This window comes from Phyllobates terribilis, unplaced genomic scaffold (genome assembly GCF_046119375.1).
Source record: "Phyllobates terribilis strain yellow unplaced genomic scaffold, ASM4611937v1 Scaffold_2__4_contigs__length_985480577, whole genome shotgun sequence".
In the NCBI taxonomy this organism is placed as follows: domain Eukaryota; kingdom Metazoa; phylum Chordata; class Amphibia; order Anura; family Dendrobatidae; genus Phyllobates; species Phyllobates terribilis.
In genome coordinates this window covers 610180998-610196511 of record NW_027362762.1, presented here as the reverse complement: position 1 = coordinate 610196511, position 15514 = coordinate 610180998, and the positions used below count along the sequence as shown (strand labels likewise).

Here is a 15514-nt window from a genome sequence, read left to right as displayed (position 1 = left end):
AGGTTTGCAGGAGCTGCCTGCTATTTAAACACATTGATCTAGTCAGTTACACAGACCTGATTAGTGTATCCTTTTATTTTCTTCACATGTTGTGCACAGGCACCCCAGTTATTATTCACCCAATGTGTCGTCCATTTTGCTAAAAGAGAGGACACGGACCAAACATACGGCTGGCTTAACCCCGCCTAAGGTTTCTTAGATGCGAATCCTTCTGGGCCATATGCTATGCATGTGCCAAACAGGTCGCACATGAACAGCACACGGATCAATGGAAGTAACTGTGGTTTTTACACGGGGACTGATGTTCCAATGTAAAAATAAAAAACCACAAGGTACGTATTCTGATCCATTGTTCAGATCAGACTCGCCTATTAAAGCATTGCCTGAGTAAGAAAAGCAGATCTGAATTAATTTGTAAATTCATTGCATTGGCTTTGTAGAATTGTTTGTTTTATTAAAATGGATGCTATACACGCATAAAAAGGGACATACACATGAAAAAGCATCCATTTTTAATGGGACAGAAAGGGACAATTTTTCATACTGTCTGGACCCGACCTTTACCTGTTCATTAGGCATGAGCCGTCTCTGTAACAATAAAGTATATGCCCTTCTTAGGCTATGTGCCCACGATGCAGAAATGCTCCGGATTTTTCCTGAGCGTTTCTGCATCTCCCTGGCAGAAAAAACCCATGCAGATTGTACATGTGGATTGTACATGCGGATTGTACATGCGGATTGCACATGTTTATTGTACATGTGGATTGTACATGCGGATTGTTCATGCGGATTGTATATGCGGATTGTACATGCAGATTCTACATGCGGATTGTACATGCGGATTGTACATGCGGATTGTACATGTGGATTGTACATGCGGATTGTACATGCGTTTTCCTGCCAGGGACATGAGGATGTGAAGCGTTCTTCCCATGCATTTCCGCATGCGGGTTGTCAAGAGCTTTCCAAGCGATTTTAGCATCACTTGGAAAGTGCTTGTCAACTTGGTCACACTATATAAATCCATGCAACCGGCATGGATTTATATAGTGTGACCGCAAAGAATGTCAAAAAATAAATCTATACTTACTGTACCTTCCGATGGCCCCTGGTGTCTTGATTCCCTCCGTTCTCCCTTGCCGGTAGCGGTACACTGAAGGACCTGCCGACGTCAGTGTCGCGTGACCCGTCACATGACTATAACATCAGCTCAGGTCCTCCAGTCCATCGCTAGCTGCCGGCATGAGAAGACAAGCACGCCGCGGGCCATCAGAAGGTAAATATAATATTTATTTTTTATTTTATTCTTTTTTTTACAGTTTTCTATGGTACCCGGGTCCGGAGGAGAGTCTCCTGTCCTCCACACCTGAGTACCATCCGCACATTGAACGCATGGATTCCGCATGTACAGATCCAGTGATGCGGAATCCATGCGTTCTAATGCAAGTCAATGGAGGCGAAAACGCCGCGTTTACACAAAATAATTGGTAGTGCTGCGTTTTTTTCCGCAATGATAATCCGCAGCGGAAATTTCCGCAGCATGTGCACAGCATATGAGGATTATCATTGGGGAACATGGCAGGCCTTCAGCCATGCATTATTTAAGCGTTTCTGCAGCGTTTTTGCCGCTGCGGAAACGCTTAAAAAAATGCATCGTGGGCACACAGCCTTAGTGTATGATAGTACACTCCATAGATGAGGAGATTCTGGAAGAGGTCGCCATTCATATAGTAGTCTTTCCCCTAAAGCCACTCCTTACAATGGAGTAAGAGGCATGTTGGCATCATGTACAGAATAACACAGCAGGGATCTGCTGCTTCCCCGGTTCCTCTATGTAAGCTACATGTCTGTGTTTCTATACAGCACGGATCTGTATTATTAGCTGTATACACGATTGAATCTCATAGAGGGCTTAGATGTCTTTGCTCTGCCATGCACTGACTAGATAACCAGTGCCCTCAACAAACATGGCTCCCGCAGCCTCAGGGCGCGCACATAATAGCTTCATGGCGTGGCGGAAGTGACGTCAAGCAGCGTGCTGGAAAGATGTCCGACGAAAAGCTGAGAAAAGATCTGATAGCGCTGGGCTTTACACCGGGGCCCATCACAGACGGCACCCGCAAGGTATTGGAGAAGAAGCTTGTTAAGTTACGTGCCGAGGCGAAGAAAGAGCCATCCAGGAGGCAAAGCCGGCGGCAGGAGACACCAAGTGACAGTGACGAGGGGGACGGTGACATCCCTGAGACAAGGTCCGTAGGGTCCAACAAGCATATAAGTGACATCCAGGAGAGCAGGTCTCTATATAAGAGTGACATCCCTGAGAGTAGGTCCTTAGGACCTAACAGGCACAGAAGTGACATCCAGGAGAGCAGGTCCTTAGGATCTCATAGGTACACCAGTGACATCCCTGAGAGCAGGTCCTTAGGCTCGCACAGTTATACAAGTGACATCCCTGATAGCAGATCCTTAGGATCTCATAGGTACACCAGTGACATCCCTGAGAGCAGGTCCTTAGGCTCGCACAGTTATACAAGTGACATCCCTGAGAGCAGATCCTTAGGATCTCACAGGTACACCAGTGACATCCCTGAGAGCAGGTCCTTCGGATCTCACAGGTTCACCAGTGACATCCCTGAGAGCAGGTCCTTCGGATCTTCTGAGAGCAGGTCCTTAGGATCTCACAGGTACACAAGTGACATCCCTGAGAGCAGGTCCTTCGGATCTTCTGAGAGCAGGTCCTTAGGATCTCACAGGTACACAAGTGAGATCCCTGAGAGCAGGTCCTTCGGATCTTCTGAGAGCAGGTCCTTAGGATCTCACAGGTACACAAGTGACATCCCTGAGAGCAGGTCCTTAGGATCTCACAGGTACACAAGTGACATCCCTGAGAGCAGGTCCTTTGGATCTTCTGAGAGCAGGTCCTTAGGATCTCACAGGTACACAAGTGACATCCCTGAGAGCAGGTCCTCTGGCTTCAATAGTCCTCTGGCTTCAAGAGTTGATGAGCTGAGGTACAGACACTTAGGTGACAACAGCAGAGACACAAGTGCATATATCTCCAATAGTAGGACTGCTTTTGACGCTGTGTCTCACAAGACTCATCTTGACCTACGGCAAGAAAATGCTTTACATCTGAAACCAGTTTGGTCCAAAAATTTGGAGTATTACCTGTCAAGACTGTTGCGAGTGCTGTGTGTGATCTTGGTTCTGGTCTTCACTGGTATCCTAATTATGAAGAGTGGCGTCTTGTCTACATCCCAGGACAATGGCGGTAAGTTCAGTGCTGGAAAGAAACACTGTTTTGTATCCAGCAATGTTCATGTTTCCTTGTATGCAACTTTCATGTAAAGCCATGTAAGGAATGTAGCCCCTATAATAACTGCACCATTTAATCAGATATGTTAGTTATGGTGCTCGGGGCAACCTTGGTGTGGCCAAGAGTCTCGGTGCACCACTCTGCCCTCCCTCATGACTGATAGCTCTGGCTTGCCTGAGTGTTCTCTGCAGACATTTGCTTTCTCCAGGTAAGCTAGTGCTGTCAGTCACCCATGACGTAGGCAAGAGAATGCAAAACCATTGGGCAGAAGGGTGCACCAAGCAGCCTAATTAGCATAGCTGATGTAAGGTTGCAGCTGGACAGGTTGTGGATGGTAGATATGTGTTCCCGAGGTGCCAAGCTTCGGTGATGTAGGACCCGGAAAAGCAGGCTCCAGCACACACAGTGCTGAGAGGTAGTTGAAGAGCCCGGATTAAAGGGCCAGGCTTTACGAGCAGCTGAAAGAGCTGGGGGGGGGGAGGGATCAGCTGCCCACTTACCTCCAGTCAAGGTCTTGGAAGGCTTGATTTAAGATAGCTGCTCCTGTCTCAGTCTGTCTGTCTATGGTGCAAGGTGAGCAGACTTGCATGGGCTGCTCAGACCTTGCAGCATTTAAACGGCTGAGGCTGTGCTGTACATGGACTTGTTACTTTGTGTTTTGTTCTGTTATACCTTTTTGGAACCCGAAAGAGTCTGTTATGTTTTGTTTCCTGCCTGCTTTTTATGGACATTTAATAAACCACCGGTTTGTTTGAACCTACGGACTGCATCCCTGTGTGAACCAATGCCTACCACAGAGCTGACCCCTCACAAATTGGTGGAGAATGCGGGCACAAATCCCAAGGGGCAGTGTGGCTGCTACAGGAAACCGTACATGTCCTGGATGAAGGCTTCAGCCAGCAATGTTCATCCGGCAGCATGGAGGAGCTAACAAACAACTGGTGCAGGCGAATATGCATCAGTTGCAAGCTCAACAGGAGACCAACAAATTGTTAATTCAACAGTTCCAGCTTCAACAGCAACAGATGCACTGCCAGGCCGAAGTGACGAGACCCAGATGAGGAAACCCGTGAGAGGGGCTTTACAAAAGATGACTCCAGGGGATGACGTTGAGGCTTTCTTGGTCATGTTTGAGAGGGTGGCGGACCGTGAAAGACTATCACCGGAGCAGCGGGAGGAGGTTCTAGCGCCATATCTGACCGGGGAACCACAGAAGGCATACTTTGATTTGGCCCTGCAAGACTCTAAAGAGTATAGCAAACTTAAGGCTGAGATCCTGTCGCGTCCGGGTGTAACCCTGGCAGTCAGGCCACGAGTCCACCTCTGGGACTTCCACTGGGACAAATCTCCCTGGTCGCAAATGTTTGACCTTCTGCACCTAGTCCAGAAGTGGCTGCAGCCAGAGGCTTGTTCCCCCAGCCCAGATGGTCGAGAGAGTGGTCATTGATCGGTTTATCCACTCTCTGCCGAAGCCGATTCAGTCCTAGGTTGCCCATGGAGATCCCCAAAATGCGGACGACCTGGTGGAGAGGTAGAGGCGTTAGAGGGTTCCCTGATTGGTCAAGCAGGAGTTAGGTCACCTTTCTGGGGTTCCCAAAAGAAGGGGACGAAATCCTCACTGGGTGGGCGTCCAAAGTCCCAGGAGACCGCTGAATCGCAGCTGGGTAATCAGCCCCTTTCCATCCTATGTTGGAGGTGTCATGCCCCTGGCCATATAGCCGCCCAGTGTCCCATGAACTCTAAACCAATGGACTGCAACATAGGCCGGCGTTGCTCCTATTTTGCCTACCCCGCCTGCAGCGTGGTTCCTCAACCTGGCGAGGGCCCTCATGCTCAGTGTCCGTAAATGGGATGTGAGTGACTGTACTGTTGGACTCAGGAAGTTTGGTGACACTGACAAGTGCCACACTTCCTCATCGTATAGTTCCTGGAATGGTGGTAGGCGTCCGGTGTATCCACGGGGATGCTAAGACAGGGGTCGACAAAGTTGTTCAGAATCTAGGAGCCAGCCAAAAAATTTAGGAGCCAGAATTTTTTTTGTTGACAAACTGTACATATAGACCCCCTCACACACGGCGTCTCCCCGGGGAGCACGGCCTTTGTATGTACTTACACAGGTAGCGGGAGATGAGAACGGGCCCCCGGCCACAGCGATCCTTCCCCCCCAGGGCCGGCTCCGGGTTTTTCTGGGCCCCAGGGGAAAGAGTCTCAGTATGCCCTTTTAACACATACACGATTCATGATGCACAGATACGGCGGAGAAATAAATAAATATATATATATTTATTACACATAGCCCAGCCTGCCCCCTCATCCTTCACATACGCAGACATATGCGTGCGCGTGCGCACACGGTACGCAGACATATGCGTGCGCGTGCGCACACGGTACGCAGACATATGCGTGCGCGTGCGCACACGGTACGCAGACATATGCGTGCGCGTGCGCACACGGTACGCAGACATATGCGTGCGCGTGCGCACACGGTACGCAGACATATGCGTGCGCACACGGTACGCAGACATATGCGTGCGCGTGCGCACACGGTACGCAGACATATGCGTGCGCGTGCGCACACGGTACGCAGACATATGCGTGCGCACACGGTACGCAGACATATGCGTGCGCGTGCGCACACGGTACGCAGACATATGCGTGCGCGTGCGCACACGGTACGCAGACATATGCGTGCGCGTGCGCACACGGTACGCAGACATATGCGTGCGCGTGCGCACACGGTACGCAGACATATGCGTGCGCGTGCGCACACGGTACGCAGACATATGCGTGCGCGTGCGCACACGGTACGCAGACATATGCGTGCGCGTGCGCACACGGTACGCAGACATATGCGTGCGCGTGCGCACACGGTACGCAGACATATGCGTGCGCACACGGTACGCAGACATATGCGTGCGCACACGGTACGCAGACATATGCGTGCGCACACGGTACGCAGACATGCGTGCGCACACGGTACGCAGACATATGCGTGCGCACACGGTACGCAGACATATGCGTGCGCACACGGTACGCAGACATATGCGTGCGCACACGGTACGCAGACATATGCGTGCGCACACGGTACGCAGACATATGCGTGCGCACACGGTACGCAGACATATGCGTGCGCACACGGTACGCAGACATATGCGTGCGCACACGGTACGCAGACATATGCGTGCGCACACGGTACGCAGACATATGCGTGCGCACACGGTACGCAGACATATGCGTGCGCACACGGTACGCAGACATGCGTGCGCACACGGTACGCAGACATATGCGTGCGCGTGCGCACACGGTACGCAGACATATGCGTGCGCGTGCGCACACGGTACGCAGACATATGCGTGCGCGTGCGCACACGGTACGCAGACATATGCGTGCGCGTGCGCACACGGTACGCAGACATATGCGTGCGCGTGCGCACACGGTACGCAGACATGCGCGTGCGCACACGGTACGCAGACATATGCGTGCGCGTGCGCACACGGTACGCAGACATATGCGTGCGCGTGCGCACACTGTACGCAGACATATGCGTGCGCACACGGTACGCAGACATATGCGTGCGCACACGGTACGCAGACATATGCGTGCGCACACGGTACGCAGACATATGCGTGCGCACACGGTACGCAGACATGCGTGCGCACACGGTACGCAGACATGCGTGCGCACACGGTACGCAGACATATGCGTGCGCACACGGTACGCAGACATGCGTGCGCACACGGTACGCAGACACATGCGTGCGCACACGGTACGCAGACATATGCGTGCGCACACGGTACGCAGACATATGCGTGCGCACACGGTACGCAGACATATGCGTGCGCACACGGTACGCAGACATATGCGTGCGCACACGGTACGCAGACATATGCGTGCGCACACGGTACGCAGACATATGCGTGCGCACACGGTACGCAGACATATGCGTGCGCACACGGTACGCAGACATATGCGTGCGCACACGGTACGCAGACATATGCGTGCGCACACGGTACGCAGACATATGCGTGCGCACACGGTACGCAGACATATGCGTGCGCACACGGTACGCAGACATATGCGTGCGCACACGGTACGCAGACATATGCGTGCGCACACGGTACGCAGACATATGCGTGCGCGTGCGCACACGGTACGCAGACATATGCGTGCGCGTGCGCACACGGTACGCAGACATATGCGTGCGCGTGCGCACACGGTACGCAGACATATGCGTGCGCGTGCGCACACGGTACGCAGACATATGCGTGCGCGTGCGCACACGGTACGCAGACATATGCGTGCGCGTGCGCACACGGTACGCAGACATATGCGTGCGCGTGCGCACACGGTACGCAGACGTGCGCGTGCGCACACGGTACGCAGACATATGCGTGCGCACACGGTACGCAGACATATGCGTGCGCACACGGTACGCAGACATATGCGTGCGCACACGGTACGCAGACATATGCGTGCGCACACGGTACGCAGACATATGCGTGCGCACACGGTACGCAGACATGCGTGCGCACACGGTACGCAGACATATGCGTGCGCACACGGTACGCAGACATATGCGTGCGCGTGCGCACACGGTACGCAGACATATGCGTGCGCGTGCGCACACGGTACGCAGACATATGCGTGCGCACACGGTACGCAGACATATGCGTGCGCACACGGTACGCAGACATATGCGTGCGCACACGGTACGCAGACATATGCGTGCGCGTGCGCACACGGTACGCAGACATATGCGTGCGCGTGCGCACACGGTACGCAGACATATGCGTGCGCGTGCGCACACGGTACGCAGACATATGCGTGCGCACACGGTACGCAGACATATGCGTGCGCACACGGTACGCAAACATATGCGTGCGCGTGCGCACACGGTACGCAGACATATGCGTGCGCGTGCGCACACGGTACGCAGACATATGCGTGCGCACACGGTACGCAGACATATGCGTGCGCACACGGTACGCAGACATGCGTGCGCACACGGTACGCAGACATGCGTGCGCGTGCGCACACGGTACGCAGACATGCGTGCGCGTGCGCACACGGTACGCAGACATGCATATGCGTGCGCACACGGTACGCAGACATATGCGTGCGCACACGGTACGCAGACATATGCGTGCGCACACGGTACGCAGACATATGCGTGCGCACACGGTACGCAGACATATGCGTGCGCACACGGTACGCAGACATATGCGTGCACACACGGTACGCAGACATATGCGTGCGCACACGGTACGCAGACATACCCATAGATAAAACAGACAAATATATATACAGTCATATACACTGACATTCACATACATGCACTCACACAGACCCATTACTAATATTTTTAATATGTGGATTGGGGAAGCCTCACTCACCTGTCCCCGGTCCAGTGTCCTGTCCAGCAGCTCCTCGGGTATGGGGCAGTGCAGGGCCCCCGGCGTGTCACAGACTTCATGGCCCTGGAACATCAGAGGGGCCCACTTGCGGTCGGGTCCGGGCCCCTCCCGCCCATCTGTGCAGGACCTCCGCTCCGACGGTATTTGATTGCCGGCACTCCCCCAGACATGGCCGCGCGCTGTGCGGCTGTGTCTGCTAGTAATGACGCGGCAGGAGCGACACACAAGCACAATTAAAGGTGCAGTGCCGTCGACCCTGCCGTGTCATTACTAGCAGACACAGCCGGACAGCGCGCGGCCATGTCTGGGGGAAGTGCCGGCAATCAAGCAGCGCCTGCGTCCCTGAACAGGTGCCGAGGAAGCGGCCAGGGCCCCGACAGTGAGTGGGCGGGTGGGTGTGTGGGCCCGGCCCCCACAGTGAGTGGGCGGGTGGGTGTGTGGGCCCGGCCCCGACAGTGAGTGGGCGGGTGGGTGTGTGGGCCCGGGCCCCGACAGTGAGTGGGCGGCTGGGCCCCTCTGATTTTCCAGGGCCCCGGCACTTGCCCGGGTACGCCAGGTGCTGACGCCGGCCCTGCTTCCCCCGTAACCCAACTCTCCCTGTCCAGTCCCGGAGCATAAGGGGGGCGGAGCAAAGTGGAGAAGGCGGCCTGAGCGATACTGTCCCTGCTTCCTCCGATTGGATGACTCCGTGCAGGAGGTGGGATTGGATTGAGAGTATTTTTTTTTCTTCTCAACTCCTCAAGCACCAGGCAACATTTTCTAGGCGCCAGACAACATTTTCTAGGCGCCACTGGCGACCAGGCGCCTGGGTTTGTCGAGCCCTGTGCTAAGAACTATTCTTTGGCCCAGGTGAATGTAAGCACGGACTGTGGCACCGCGTCTCATTAAGTGGGGGTCGTCAAAGACTTATTGCACCCCATAATAATTGGACTGGACTTTGTGGTGTTTTGGGACATGTGGAGGAAAGGGGGGATGCCTTGTTGCTCGGACGACAGCCAGATTGCCCCTAAAGAAACCTCGCCGCAGACCGTAGTGAATGAGTTTCCCAAGATGTTTGCTTGTTGAGGATGAGGTAGCATCCCCTGAGACCAACATCCCTGAGCTGGAGGTGTCCGAGAGAAACTTTTGGAACTGCCAAACTCAGGGACTTTTAACACTTAAAGGGGCGTACGAAAATGTTACTGTGTTAACTGGAGTGCCTCAGGAGCCGGGGACCGATAGTCGGCGCGTTCATTTTGCTGTGAATGGGGATTTGCTGTATAGAGTAACCAAGCCAAAGGGTGAAGTAATAGAGAAGTTGCTGGTGCCAGGGCCCTATAGACGCAGGGTGTTAGACATGGCTCATTCCCATGTGTTGGATGGTCATCTGGGGGCAGATAAGACACAGGAACGGATCCTCCACAGATTCTACTGGCCAGGGTGCTATCAAAAAATATTGAGATATTGTCATTCCTGTCTCGCATGCCAGCTAACCTCCCCGGTGGCCCACTTCCGCAATCCCCTAGTACTGCTACCTGTCATCGACGTCCCCTTTGAATGAATAGCGATGGATTTAGTGGGGTCCCTGGTCACGTCCGCCCGAGGGCATCCTGGTGGTATTAATTATGCTACACGGTATCCAGAGACCGTATCACTACGGTACTCCTCCTCCAGGTGTATAGCTCGGGAGCTGGTCCATATGTTTTCTAGAACGGGGTTGCCTAAGGAAATTCTAACCGACCAAGGGACTCCATTTATGTCGAAGGTCATGAGGGAATTGTGCAAGACACTGCAGATTGCACAACTGAGAACCTCAGTGTACCATCCCCAGACTGACTGGTGGAGAGGTTTAACAAAACCTTGAAGGCAATGTTGAGGAAAGCAGTGGAGAAGGATGGCCGAGACTGGAACTGTCTGCTTCTATATTTGTTGTTCTCCATCAGGGAAGTTCCCCAAGCTTCCACAGGCTTCCCCATTTGAACTACTCTATGGCTGACACCCTTGAGGACTCCTGGATGTGGCAAGAGAGTCCTGGGAAGCTGAGACCACTCCCTATAGTAGCGTGGTGGAGCACCTTGCCCAGATGCAATAGAGGATTGCCAACATGATGCCCATTGTGAAGGAACACCTCCTCAAGGCACAAGAGGCACAGTCTCTTATGTATAATAGGTCAGCCAAGTTGAGACAGTTTAACTCAGGAGATCGAATGCTTCTGCTAGTGTCCACTGTGGAGAGCAAGTTCATGGCCAAGTGGCAGGGCCCTTATGAGGTGGTAGAGAAAGTTGAGGAAGTCAACTATAAAATCCACCAACCGGGGAAGAGGAAGCCCTACCAATTTTACCATGTTAACCTGATTTAAATTGTGGCAGGATAGAGAACCGTGGAAGCTCCTTGTCTGGTGACTGAGGCTGACGCCGACATGAAAGAGGTGAAGGTGGCAAAGTCGCTGTCGCGTGCCCAAAAGCAACAGTGCAAAGAGTTGCTACATCGGAATAGAGACCTATTCTCAGTGCTACTCAGCTGTACTCAGGTCATAGAGCATGAGGTTCTTATAGAGCCTCATGTCCGGATAAACTTGAAGCCGTATCGGATTCCCAAAGCCCGTCGAGAGGTGATCTCGAAAGAGATGAAGCAGATGCTTAGCTTTGGAGTCATTGAAGAGTCCAAGAGTGGCTGGTCCATTCCCATAGTCTTCGTGCCGAACCCAGATGGAGAATGGCCGATTTGCAATGACTATAGGAAGCTGAACGAGGTCTCGAAGTTCAACGCCTACCCAATGCCTAGGGTACATGAGCTTATTGAAAGGCCAAGACCTGCTCGGTACATCACCACTCTGGACCTCACCAAAGGATACTGGCAAATTCCCGTGTCTAAAGAGGCCAAGGAGAAGACGGCCTTCTCAATGCCAGACGGATGTTGTCAGTATGTCAGGATGCCATTTGGGTTGCAGGGAGCTCCGGACACTTTCCTGAGAGCCATGGACTGGATCTTAGCACCCCATAAAAAGTATGCAGCGACCTACCTAGATGACATCGTCATATTCAGCCAGGACTGGGAAAGTCATCTTGGCAAAGTTCAAGCCATACATGACGCCCTAAGGAAGGCGGGCTTTACCATCAACCCGAAGAAATGTGCTATGGGGATGGAGGAAGCCAAGTTTCTGGGCTTATGTGGTGGTTAGAGGGGCAATAAAACCCCAAATAAGGTCGAGGCGTGCCTGAACTGGTCACAGTCCCCCTCGAAGAAGCAGGTCAGGGCGATTCTAGGCTCCGTGGGCTACTATTAAAGATTTGTCCCTAACTTTGCCCTGATAGCAGCCTGCTGACGGATCTTCTGAAAGGGACGAAGTTGGCTATGGTTAAGTGGTCCCCGGAAGCTCAAACGGCCTTCCAGGAATTAAAACTGGCCCTCTGTAAACAGCCAATCTTGGTGGGGTCCAACTTCTCCAAAGAGTTTGCGGTCCAGACAGATGCATTGGATGTCGGGCTGGAAGCAGTCTTGTCCCAGGAGATTAATGGAGAAGCACAACCTGTAATGTACCTCAGTTGGAAGCTGTCCACGTGTGAGAACTACTCCATAGTGGAAAAAGAATGTTTGGCCATCAAGTGGGTGTTGGACACTCTGAGGTATTACCTGTTAGGTAGAAGGTTCAGGTTAGTGTCGGACCATGGCCCACTGAGGTGGATGCGAGAGAAGAAAGGGAACAATGCCCGAGTAACTAGGTGGTTCCTAGCAGGGCTAGGGAGTTGGTAAGCCAAATCACCGACTACGACTCCTCAATTTCCATGACACCAACTTCGACTCCCTCATACACTCATACATGGCTCATGTTTAAGTGATAAATTTACTGTAGCACAGATTCATCTCAGCTAAAAGTCTAGACCCTTAGATCAGGAATAGGACAGACATTTATAGGACATTTCATAATTTCCCAAATTCTTATGAAAAAATATTCCCCACAAACTGCCTTGAACTACTGTACCCAATTTATTATATATTTTAGGAGTCGGAGTTGGTCGATTTTTATTCCGACTCCACCAAAATGGGCTCTGACTCCACAGCCCTGCTTCCTAGCCCTACAAGATTTTAATTTCCAGGTGGAGCATAGGCCAGGGAAACAACATTGGAATGCTGATGCCCAATCAAGGGTCTATTGTATGGTGGCAGAAGGTGCCAAGCCCCCCGGCTTTGGGCAGAGGGAGGGGGTATGTAAGGTTGTGGACGGCAGGTATGTGTCCCTGAGGTGCCCAGCTTCGGTGAAGCAGGCTCCCACACACTTAGTGCTGACAGGTAGTTAATTGGCCCGGATTGAAGGGCAAGATTTTACGAGCAGCGGACCAACTGGAGGGATCAGCTGCTCACTTACCTCCAGTCCAAGTCTTGGAAGGCTTGATTTAAGACAGCTGTTTGTCTTTCTGTGTTGTGCAAGGTGAGCAGGCTTGCATGGGCTGCTCAGACCTTGCTGAAGGCAGAGAAAAACTTCTGCATTTAATTGGCTGAGGCTGCGCTGTACATTGACTTGTTACTTTGTTTTGTTCTGTTTATACCTTTTTGGAACCTGAAAGAGGCTATGATATCTTTGTTTCCTGCCTGCTTTTATGAACATTTAATAAACCACCAGTTTGTTTGAACCTATGGACTGCATCCCTGTGTGAACCAGCGCCTACCACACAGCTGACCCCTCACACTGAGTAAACTTCAGTTTTTGGAGAATGGAGACAGCAAGTGCAACATTAAAGGTGTTATTTTGGGGGGCTATATCCCTTACATGGCTATGTCCTTTTGAGCTCTATGTAAAGAAGCCTTCAGCATTTTTCACAAATGGTGCACAATGCAGCATTTGTCTAGGCCTGGTGTAGCTACAGCCTAAGAATCACACATACCCAAAGGCCTGTGTTCAAGAATCAAACGCTTTAATCCTTCCAACAACTGAACGATGGCTTGAAAACTAATCTTGACCACAATTTCCATTGGAGCAGTATTGCAGAGTTTCCCCTCTGGCTAGTCTCTCATCTTATGGTGTCTCCCTGCTGCTGCCCAGATGACATCACAGCAAATGTGACTGCTGCTGCCAGTCACTAGACTCAGGAGATCTGTAACATGCTTTTGATCAGGGGTCTCAAACTGAGCCGCACATAAAAAAAATTTGAATAAGAAGGGCCGGCCGTGTTCTTTGCAGAAGTAATTGGTTCCCCGTCCTGGTCCCATTCTTGTAACAATATCCCCCATTCTGCTGCTCTTAAAAAACACATGACAAAAATTCTCCTCTGACAAGGACGCACATTTAGTTGAAAAGAAGCACTGACTTCAGTGGTCCCTGGCTCACTGGACGTGATTGTCTAAGGGCCGCACAACAAAGCCTCAGGGGCCACATGGGGCCCTCGGGCCACTTGTATGGGACCCATGCTTTAGATTGATGCCACACATTGAGTGACTCACAATAGGAATCCATTGTAAAACATTTTTACTGGAAACAAGTGTTTGGAATAGCTCAGTGGACTGCAATTTCCAAGTGACAGTATTTAGTGAAGAAAAAAGTATGCCTTGGTCATCTGCTCTGTGTAACCCCTCCCGCACCACGGATTAGCAGGTTCCTGCCTATGCACAGTGTACACAGGAAGCTGTCAATCAGTGCTGTGGGCGGGTTATACAGAGGTTGGCGTTCAGAGAACTGCTATATCTACAGCTAAGAAAAGTGATTGTATCAAAATAACAACATAAAGACCAGCAAGTGACTCCTGCCTGGAATCGGGGTCTGGGCACCTACATCGTGCTGCTCTTACATTACATAGTAACAACCTGCTCTTTAGATTTCCCTTTAAAGAAATGGCTAAATTGAAGTGTAAACATAACCTACATAGTAACACTACTCAGTACAAGAGATGACATTGTGCCAACTCCTTGACAAATGAAATGGCATGCTAGGGACGCCTGAAGGTAAGAGATTGGCAGGTCTCTCCTGTAAAGGTAGCACTGGCCTGGATGCTGGACCGGAGTCCCACGAATCGAACCGCTCATCTCTACTCTACTTTTCTGTAATGTCCTTATGCTGCTGCCTCCATGTATGTGTGGGATGGATAGGGGAGCCCGAGCTGCTTCTTTCTGTTTTAGGCCTACTTCAAACATCCGTGTTTCCAGTTCGTGAGGTATCCGTTTTTTCACAGATGCCCCACGTAGCCATTATAACCTATGGGGCTGCTCACATGTCTGTGTTTTTCCATCGATGTTAGCTGCCGGCCTCTGATTGGCTGGTATTGGTATTGCGGTTTTGAGAGGTGGTTTTGGGGAGCTCCGTTGCCTGCGGACGCATGTTTTAGCCCTCTGGTATAGACAGGGAAAAGCAGGAGGAGGCAGCTGACTGCATGTGGTCAATGGGCAACTAACTTTGTCTCTAAATCTTGTGGCATTTGGATGATGGGTGGCATTTTGGATGCATGCAGCTAGTCACCCTTAGGAGTCATACTAGTTGCTTCTGTTTTCTTTCTCATTGTTAGGTTTTCACAGAAGCAGATACTGTATGAACTGTTTTCATCCATCAACCACTTCACAACATGTGGCGTATATGTGCTTTCCCGCAAACGGTGCGATAATTCCACCTACTCACTAGCAAAGCCGGCGATATCATCAGCGGGTGTCAGCTATACCTTATAGCTGGCACCCTACAAGTGCCGATGGCGGGCATTTTACCCCTCTGATGCCACTGTCAAGAGCGACAGCAGCATCAATCTGCTTATAGAGGTAGTGAGCTCCCTCTTTCCCTCGATCAGTGCAATGCGATGGCGATATGCTGATGTTCTCCATGGTG

At 51.8% G+C, this 15514-nt stretch overlaps 1 protein-coding gene across 2 annotated transcripts in view; it reads left to right on the top strand.

Annotated features, from left to right (window-relative positions):
• Positions 1-1993: 1993 nt before the first annotated feature.
• LEMD2 (LEM domain nuclear envelope protein 2) overlaps positions 1994-15514 on the top strand; it is a 50653-nt gene continuing 37132 nt past the window's right edge. The window contains exons 1-2 of one of the 2 annotated variants that reach the window (XM_073666511.1): positions 1994-2711; positions 2805-3271. In XM_073666511.1, the coding sequence (XP_073522612.1) occupies positions 2047-2711; positions 2805-3271 (1132 nt within the window). In that variant the 5' untranslated portion in view covers positions 1994-2046. Of the gene's footprint in view, positions 3272-15514 lie in introns of both variants that reach the window. The other variant, XM_073666510.1, reaches the window with a different exon arrangement.